General features: G+C 51.4%; 1 protein-coding gene across 1 annotated transcript in view; it reads right to left on the bottom strand.

The window, feature by feature from the left end:
- Positions 1-645: 645 nt before the first annotated feature.
- The window catches only part of TIMM50 (translocase of inner mitochondrial membrane 50 homolog (S. cerevisiae)), a 10,178-nt gene continuing 952 nt past the window's right edge, over positions 646-9,871 (bottom strand). Inside the window, exons 3-12 of the mRNA XM_014541701.1 lie at positions 8,840-8,996; positions 8,182-8,213; positions 7,932-7,953; positions 5,217-5,275; positions 5,004-5,123; positions 4,587-4,691; positions 4,387-4,485; positions 3,125-3,281; positions 2,708-2,814; positions 646-857 (exon numbers count right to left, since the gene is read on the bottom strand). Coding sequence (XP_014397187.1) covers positions 756-857; positions 2,708-2,814; positions 3,125-3,281; positions 4,387-4,485; positions 4,587-4,691; positions 5,004-5,123; positions 5,217-5,275; positions 7,932-7,953; positions 8,182-8,213; positions 8,840-8,996 — 960 coding nt within the window. The 3' untranslated portion in view covers positions 646-755. The remainder of the gene's footprint in view (positions 858-2,707; positions 2,815-3,124; positions 3,282-4,386; positions 4,486-4,586; positions 4,692-5,003; positions 5,124-5,216; positions 5,276-7,931; positions 7,954-8,181; positions 8,214-8,839; positions 8,997-9,871) is intronic.

A 9,871-nucleotide genomic window follows, 5' to 3' on the forward strand; every position in this document is an offset into this window, starting at 1 on the left:
AAAAATCAGAAGATCAGCCCAGACAGCATGGCTCAGTGGTTGGGTGTTGACCTATGAACCAGAAGGTCATGGTTCAATTCCCAGTCAGGGCACATGCCTGAATTGCAGGCTCGATCCCAAGTATGGGGCCTGTGGGAGGCAGCCAATCAATGATTCTCTCTCATCACTGACGTTTCTCTCCCTCCCTCCCTCTTCCTTCCTCTCTGAAATCAATAAAAATATATATATTTTTTAAAAATCGGAAGATCAAGCAACTCTATACCCACCTTTCCATGGGGACATAGCTGGCAGAGCTGAGCAGCAGCTGCCCTCTTGGGATCGGGTGATCTCTCTCCACCAGAGTCCACTGAGCCCACGCTTCACATATTTACACAGCAGCCTAGCAGCTAACGGTCTTTAAACCCCCAAGGAAGTCCTCTCTTTTCTTTTCCAGATGGGGAATCTGCAGCCAGAAGGGAGTTACACTTTTTGCAGATCACACAAGACACAGGAAGACTCAGAGTAGGGACTCAGGTTTTCAGATTACCAGGCCTGGGTTAAAAACCAGCCCTGATCCACCAAAGCACCCACTCTGTACTTGGCAGCTAATCAGCCACTCAGATCTCACCCCGATGCCCCCATCTGGAGACTCTCTGGACACAGGAGTATGGCGTCTGGGATGGACTTTATTGGACAGTGGCTGCCCAAGCCGTGGTCTGGGAGCACTGCAGCCTGGGGTCTAGGACCCAGGCACTAAGTTTGAGGAGGCCCAGAGGTCAGGGCTGTTTGGAGCGAGGCCACAGGCGGCTGGTAAGAGAGCTGAAGAAGAGGGTCTGCTTGCTGGATCTGGAGAGCTCAGCCAGGCGCTGCTGCTCTTCCTGAGGAGGGCAAAGAGGAGGGGGAGGGTCAGCAGGGTGAGTAGAGTCTCCTCCCAGACTCCCAGGTCCCCAGTTCTCAGCCCAGAAGCCACGTTTATTAAACCTCTGCCCAGTCCAGACCCCTTCTCCCAAACCCCCTAAAAATCAGCTCAGACCCCAGGAACCGAGACCAGACACTGGCATGAGCCAGCTGTGAGTCACAGGAGCCCAGATTCAAATTCCAATATCCTCATGATCACCTTCCCCAGCTCCCTGGGGGCCCCTCTCCTCAACCCGGAAGCTATTTACCCCTGCATGGATGCTGGCAAGACTCGAAACCCTTTACCAGACTGCACTGTTCTGTTCCCTAGTCTCCCAGTGCCCAGCCTGGAGCCCTATGACCTGTGTGTGGATGGTGGGGGATCCCAGGCTCAAATCTCCCAGGAATTCTGGCCCTACTCCAAGGACCCAATGCAGAATCTAGTCAACCTCAGTCTAGATCCCAGGGAATCTCTTTCCCAGACTCAATCTATACTTTTTCTAAAAATATTTTTTTTATTGATTTCAGAGAGGAAGGGAGAGGGAGAGAGAGAGAGAGAGAGAGAGAAAAAATAATTATGCCCTAACCCAGTGGTCGGCAAACCGCAGCTCACAAGCCACGTGCGCCTCTTTGGCCCCTTGAGTGTGGCTCTTCCACAAAATACCATGTGAGGGCGCGCACGTACAGTGCGATTGAAACTTCGTGGCCCATGCTCAGAAGTCGGTTTTCGGCCTGCGCGAGTCTATTTTGAAGAAGTGGCATTAGAAGTGGGGGGTGGACATATAGAGAGGATGAACGAAAGGAGATAGATTAAACAAGTATACGAGTGTGGATGGGAGAGTTGGAAGGGGTCGACCTCAGCAAACGTACTTCAATCAGATTGAGGACATTTTTAGCAAAGGCCAGGTTAGGAGTACCCTAATTAAGTTAATAACAATGTACCTACCTATATAGTTCAAGTTTAAAAAATTTGGCTCTCAAAAGAAATTTCAATCGTTGTACTGTTGATATTTGGCTCTGTTGACTAATGAGTTTGCTGACCACTGCCCTAACCAGTTTGGCTCAGTGGACAGAGCATCGGCCTACGGACTCAAGGGTCCCAGGTTCGATTCCAGTCAAGGGCATGTACCTTCATTGCAGGCACATACCCAGTAGGGAGTGTGCAGGAGGCAGCTGATCAATGTTTCTCTCTCGTCGATGTTTCTAACTCTCTATACCTCTCCCTTCCTCTCTGTAAAAAATCAATAAAATATGTTTTTTAAAAAAAGAAGAAACATCAATGATGAGAGAGAATCATTGATCGGCTGCCTCCTGCACACCCCCTACTGGGGATTGAGCCTGCAACCTGGTCATGTGCCCTTGACAGGAATTGAACCCAGGACCCTTCAGTCCGCAGGTCGACACTCTATCCACTGAGCCAGACCGGCTAGGACAATCCATACTCTTAGTCCTACTTCCAAGTCACCAGGATCACAACAGACCACCCAAACTCAATCCCCAGACCCTGGGGCCAAATCTTCATGGATCCCTTTTTCCAGACCTGATCCAACCCATGGTCCACAAAACACTGGGGCCCCCAGAGCAGTTCAAGACCACCAAGGATAATTCCTCTCCCAAATCTGTCTCAAATGCTTGGTGTCTCCTGCCTCCTTTTCTCAGAACAGGTGCAAAATCAATTTGCCCGTCACTACAAGAGCCCTACAGGACAGGTGGTGTGGAAGAGAAGGCATCTGCTCAAGGTCACAAAGCCCAGAGCAGAGCCAGGCTGCTCCAGGGCTCCACCTTCAGGAGCTGCCATGTCCCCCACCTGGGCTGGGATCTGAGCACCCACCTGCTCTAGCCGGCTTTGCCGCTGTTTGAAAGCCTCCAGCGGGTCATCCTCCAGGGCATAGTGTTCCAGCACAGTCCGGACATCCTCCACACCATTCAATGCAATAGCTGGGGACACAGCAGGCAGGAGTCAGCCAGGCTGAAGGCCAGAGGCAGGCAGGCCCACAAGGATAAAGGTGAAATACTAGGGGATCAGTACTACATGGAACACTTCTCAACAATTTAAAAGGGCTCCCCTAAATATTCCTGAAGAGCACCCCAAACATTCTAAGCTTCTAAAGACTGCAAGATGCTCGTGGACCTTCCACATCTCAAGTACCCAGTTTTACATGAAAAACAAGTCAAAATCAAGTGACTATCATTCCTCTTGAGGGTCAAAGGCTCTGGGGTCAGAAGTCAGGTCAGGGGTCAGCCTCACTCTTGAGGAAGGCAGACAGGTCCAACAAGACCCGGTCATCAGAGTTGCCGTCCCAGGGCCGCAGTGCGACACCATTGTAGGGCTGTAGGCGGAAGGCTTCCTTCTTGCAGTCCACAACCACCACACGGGCTGGGTCCCGATTCAGACAGGAAATGTCCTAGAAGTGGGGAGTAAGTTAGGTTAAAGCCTATGCCCCTTCCCCTTCCACCAAGAACCCACAAAGAGAGAGACAGACACACACACACAGAGACATACACACACTATTGCACATCAGGATCATCATGATGGAGCCTCCCAAAGACCAAGCTGGGATGATAGCATCAAATTCCCCAGGGAGCTAGTCACACAGATTCCTGGACCCAGGGCCTGGTACACAGACAGGTTGATTTGGAGGTTCCCTTGGGAGGAAGCCAAGCACTTGTGTGTTCAACCACTGCCCCAAGTGACTGTGACACGTTGAAAGTTTGTGAACCTCTCGCCCAGATAAAGAAGTGCAGACCGCACTAGCCGGTTTGGGTCAGTGGGTAGAGCATAAGCCTGCGGACTGAAGAGTCCCAGGTTTAATTCCGGTCAAGGACATGTACCTCGATTGCAGGCTTCATCCCTTGTCCTGGTCAGGGCCTGTGCAGGAGGCAACCAATCGATGTGTCTCTCTCCCTGCCTTTCCCCATTCCTTCCACTCTCTAAAAATCAATTAGGTGAAGATTAACAGCAACAAAAAAAGAAGTGCAGACAGATCTATAGCCACACTGGGACTCACTCAAAGACAGGCACCCAGGCACAGACCCTTCAAACCCTCAATCACAGTTCACATCCTTCTGAACCTTGAAGAACTACGTAGATCCACCAACATACAGTGAGGAAGCCAACAGACACCTAAACATATGGGAACTTGGACCTAGACTCACAGAGACCCATGATCTCCTGTTTCCATGGGTATGTTGCTGGTGACAGCAACAAACCCAGGTCAAACAAACCCCAACAGGATCTCAGATAAGATACTATAATTACACAATCCCAGAGACACTCAGTTCCAGACACAGAGAAATAAAAACAGCCTCCTTTTCCCCTCACTTCCACTGCCAGGTTCTGGGGAAGGGAGAGGGCCCAGAGGCCCAGTCTAGGCTGGGGACAGGATCAGACCTGGAGCAGACCCAGAAGCAGGACTGACACTAGGGTCAGAGCTGGGTCCTCTTTCCCTCAGGAAGTGCCAACCCCTCACCCCCAATCCCAGAGATCCACCCATGGCCCCGATATGGCACCTTAACATGGTGCCCATCCATGTATCGTGTAGCATCCCGGAAGAGGCGGTAGGAGATGAAGCCGTGGGGGTCCACACTGTCGATGAGTGGAAATGCAGTCTGGAGTACAATGGAGGAAGAACAAAGTCAGGCTGAGCCCTGGCCCTGCAGCTCTCTCATACCTCCCCCACGACCATCCCTCCCTTACTCCAGGGCCTCACCATGCCAGTCTCTGATGTAAAGATGACGATTTCATACAAAGGGGCAAGCTGTTGGAATAAGGTCTCTATGCCTGGACGCTTCTTAAACCTCCAGCCAGTGGCCAGCTGGGGAGACAGTGAGAAGAGTAAAGCACTGAGACCCAGAGGTCCCCAAAAGAACAAAGACCCAGCCTAAGGGATTCCCAGAACTAGTCTGCTCTTCCCCTGTCCTTATGGCTCTTGAGGGGTTCATGGTGGGGAGCATCACATTGAGGAAAGAGGCAATTAGATAGAGTGACACCTCCTTCCCAAGATCACACAGTGGAGCTTGGGCTGAATCCCAGACTGGCTCCAGTCCATGCTCCTAACCACATCATCATGATCTGGCCACCCAGGTCTACCCAGTGTCCCCAACCTGCTGCCTTCCCCAGGACACACCGACCACTCAGGGTGCAAGAGGACGCCGGTGAGCTCCAAGACCAGCGTGTAGGGCGGCTGATAGTACGGCTCTCGCAGAGGGTCTGGGAGAAGGCAGGGGCTAGTGGGCTCGATGATCATCTGTGGTACAAGGACAGAATGGGGGCATTCAGACAAGGAGCAGGGGGCTGGGGAATGGAAGGGATAGGGACTGGGCCCAGGGCTCCTGCTCACCTGTCTATAATCTTTGAAATACTTGTATGTCCGGCGCAACTGCTGTACCAGAATTGGATCTAGAACACCGGGGCACAAAGGGATTCCAAGATAAGCCACTGTTCAACCTCTGGACAAACCATGGCTTTACTTACGTACCAGATACAAACAGGTCTATCCGTTTTGAACCAGCTCATTTCTAAGTCCAAAGGTAGTAGGCAATGACATAACCAGACAGGAACAAATATATTTATTCACTTGCCCAATTTTAACTTAAATACTTCTATCCACACACCACCCCAGGTATAAAATAGAATATTTATACATCTGCCCACTTGAAGCCCACCTATAACTCTGCTGACATGATGCCACTATAATTAGTTCATTTGGAAACACTAGGCTTCCAGATCAGATCTGCCTGCTTTAAGACAGTATGCTGAGTCTAGTTAAAAAATGATAGATGGACAGTCCGGCAGGTGTGGCCCAGTGGTTGACCCATGAATCAGGTCACAGTTTGATTCCCAGGCTGCAGGCTTGATCCCCAGTGCAGGGCATACAGGAGGCAGCCAATCGATGATTCTCTCTCATTGTTGGTGTTTCTATCCCTCTCTTCCTCTCTGAAATTAATGAAAACTTTTTTTTTAATGATGGCATATCACACATTTGTGTACTTTAAACCAGTGGTTCTCAACTAGGAGCAATTTTGTCTCCCTCTCTCCCCAGGAAATTTGGCAATGTATGGAAACATTTCTGATTGTCAGGATACTAGCATCTAGTACGTTGAGGCCCAAGAAGCTGCTACACATCCTACAATGCACAGGACACTCCCCCACAACAAAGAATTATCTGATCCAAAATATCAATAGGGCCAAGAATGAAAAATCCTGGTTTAAGTGAATTTACTGAATCCAATTAAAAGTACAAACTTACATAACTGCCTATTTCAATGCAGTATTTCTAGTTTTAAAAACCAAAACATTGGAACCAATTATAAATACAAATTTTATTTTTTTAATATATTTTTATTGACTTCAGAGAGGAAGAGAGAGGGAGAGAGAGATAGAAACATCAATGATGAGAGAGAAATCATTGAGCGGCTTCCTCCTGTATGGCCCACCCTGGCACGTGTCCCGACTGGGAATTGAACCTTGACCCCAGGTTCATAGCTTGACACTCGACCACTGAGCAACACTGGCCAGGGGTAACCAAATATTTTAAATCTGCTTGTTTACCTAACCAGTGAAAATCAGTATACCGATTTGTTTAAACCAGTATGATTCTGTTTCTACCCAGTTAAGACATTATATTTATCCACCTGCCCAGTTTAAAATAAACAATGTATCAACATGCAAGTGTGCAAACTTCCCCAGCACAAACAGGTAACTTTCTGCACCTACCAACTTTACTTTTCTCCTGGGAAGGGCCAGGTGTGACAAAACTGACAACTGCCCTAGCCAGTTTGGCTAAGTGGATAGAGCGTCCACCTGTGGACTCAAGGGCCCTGGGTTCAATTCCCGGTCAGGGCACATGCCCGGGTTGTGGGCTCGATCCCCAGTAGGGGGCGTGCAGGAGGCAGCCAATCCATCATTCTCTCACATTATTGATGTTTCTATCTCTCCCTCTCCCTTCCTCTCTGAAATCAATAAAAAATGTTAAAAAAAAAGAAACAGAAAAAAAAATAAAACCATGAATACGATATATTCTTAAAAAAAAAACAAACCTGACAACTACTCTCTACTGTCCAATCTGTCAGAAACTCCCCACCAAAAGCTAACTAAAAGGGGGAGGGAGGAAGGAGGCATTGTTTTGGAAATGAGGAGCTCCATGGGGTAGAGGCTTGGAGCGGGGGTGGGGGTGGGGAGAAGAGGCTGTTATAAAGTGGAGGGACTTAGAGGCTGCATATGCTCAGATCTAAGGCACAGAAAGCCATGTGTGTCTGGCAATAGACAGCACCTTCTCCCAAAGCACTCCCACCCCAGACTCCCCTCCCCCCATCTGTCCCTGACCATCTGCTCCTGGGCTGAGGGGCCAGAGAAGGGGACTGGGGCTTTGTAATGCCCTTCCCCCAAAAGCCATCCAGCTACGTAGGGGGCGTGCAGGAGGCAGCCAATCCATCATTCTCTCACATTATTGATGTTTCTATCTCTCCCTCTCCCTCTCCCTTCCTCTCTGAAATCAATAAAAAATGTTAAAAAAAAAGAAACAGAAAAAAAAATAAAACCATGAATACGATATATTCTTAAAAAAAAAACAAACCTGACAACTACTCTCTACTGTCCAATCTGTCAGAAACTCCCCACCAAAAGCTAACTAAAAGGGGGAGGGAGGAAGGAGGCATTGTTTTGGAAATGAGGAGCTCCATGGGGTAGAGGCTTGGAGCGGGGGTGGGGGTGGGGAGAAGAGGCTGTTATAAAGTGGAGGGACTTAGAGGCTGCATATGCTCAGATCTAAGGCACAGAAAGCCATGTGTGTCTGGCAATAGACAGCACCTTCTCCCAAAGCACTCCCACCCCAGACTCCCCTCCCCCCATCTGTCCCTGACCATCTGCTCCTGGGCTGAGGGGCCAGAGAAGGGGACTGGGGCTTTGTAATGCCCTTCCCCCAAAAGCCATCCAGCTACTGACTCCCCTACCCCCAGTAGAAGGAGGAGGGGCACCATATGGGCAGGGCAACATCCCTACAAATGGCAGAGTAGGGAGGATCAGGGGACCACGGATTTCATGACTGTTTACTCACCATTGTCGAATTCATCAGGAATCTATGAGGTAGAGAGAAAAACAGAGGGTTTGAGATAGCAGAGGCAAAACCCCATCACACCCAGAAAAGGAATCTCCAGGGCCCTGGAAGGAGTAGGCAAAAGTGCCTGGGGAAGGAGAGACTCACCCCAGACCAGAAATGAGCCTAAATCGACCAAGGGGGGCGGTTGGGGGGTGGCACCCACAGGATGAGACCCCTGGCAAGGCCTCTGGGTATCTTTCCCCCTTACCTTGGCACCAGTTTCATCCACAGAGTTGTTTCCTGCAAGGAAGACAGAGATGAACCAGAGGAATTGGGACCCCCATCTCTTGGGTCTTGAGGGAGAAAAAAAGCAGGGGCCTGGATTCTTGGGTGTACGGGAAGAGGGCTTGAAACATGGTCTCCTAAGACTGAGAGAGGAGGGGGCTTATAGCCAGGATGCCCGGGTCTCTGAGAAACGAGGGAATGGGGCCACATCTCCTGGGCCTGAGTGATAAAGGGACTAGTGGAGGGCTGGAGTTTTGGGTGCAGAGGAGGCAATTTAGGAGGCTGATGCAGGCCTATCCTTCCCCATTTTCCCCTCTTGCAACTTCTTCCCTGTAGACTAGTACAAAAACCAACTAGAAACAGTGGAACCTTGAGCACAGGGGATAGAAGAGAGAAAAAAGGAGATTTCCCACTTTCCAAGGTAGACGTTCTAGTTCAGCGGTCGCCAACCTTTCGGACCTCAGGGACCACCAGTGGTGGGCGGTCCACCAGTTGGCCACTGCTGTTCTGGTTGACTGTCCTACTGTAGGAGGAGCCATGGGATGATGATGGGTGAAGCCCTGAGGGTAAAGAGGGGAAGCTTCTGCAGGAGAATAAAGAGCCAACAGAACAAAACTGCAGGACAGGAATATGTCCCTCACCGAAGATATAGACGACACTCACGGTTCCACCAGCCCCAAGCAGCCCAGCAAGCCAGAGTGCGACTTTTTTGGCATAGCTGGGACCCTCCGCGCCCTGCTGCTGCTGGGACCCCTGCGCCTGGGCCTTAGTGCTCGGGCGGCTCCCAATCCCCTTGGCCTACAATGAGAAAGGGGTGGTTAGCCAAATGAGAGAGAGATGTCAGGATGGTTCGGGCACCCTGGTCAGGTGAGAATCAAGGCCCGGAGCCAGGAGGCAGACACCCACAGAGCCTCTGGGGCTGTGACCCTGGCGGGGCAGCCAGGAGTTTGACGGGGCTCTCGGAGGGGTCAGGAAATACTGACCGAGATTCAAGAGCTGACAGGCCTGGTGCCCAGACACTGCAGGCAAAGGCCTGGAGAACCTGGAGCCCAGAAAAGCAGGGCAGGGGAGTGAGGTCAGGAGCCTGGCTGGGCACCGGGAGGCCGGGAGCAAAGCAGTGGAGGGCACAGGGGGTCGAACGGGCAGTTAAGGCAGCCTGACGTCTGGAGCTCAGGTTAGGCGGGGAGAGGTTGCAGCCGGACCGGGAGCTGGGGGGTGGGGGCGCTGTCGCTTGTCGGGGATCGGGGAACGGGGCACGGAAGTGATGGACCTGAAGGTCAGAAAGGCTGCTTCTCAGTCACATGGACGCAGGTCGAATCAAAAGCCCGAACGTCTACTTCACCGCCATCACCACCGGGGGAAACACCGCCAGGCCAGGCAGCGAGTCCAGCGCCCCGGGTCCCCTCCCCTCAAGTTATTGCCTGAGCGGCCACTGAGTTGAGGAACAGGTGACCCTCCTCCCCGGCACCCACGTGGTGTCCAAAGGAAGTGGAGTCCAGAGAATGTCCTGGAGGCCCGAGCCCACCCCACCCCTGGGGAGCAAGTGTTGGTCACGCCGGGAGGCTGGGAAAAGCCGAAACGCGGGCGGCGTTCCATTCAGGACCCTGAGGTGCCGCGTCCCAGAACCCTGCAGCGGCGGTGCGCCCGGAACTCCAGGAAGGGCCTTCGCAGCC

This window comes from Myotis brandtii, unplaced genomic scaffold (assembly GCF_000412655.1).
Source record: "Myotis brandtii unplaced genomic scaffold, ASM41265v1 scaffold277, whole genome shotgun sequence".
Lineage (NCBI taxonomy): Eukaryota > Metazoa > Chordata > Mammalia > Chiroptera > Vespertilionidae > Myotis > Myotis brandtii.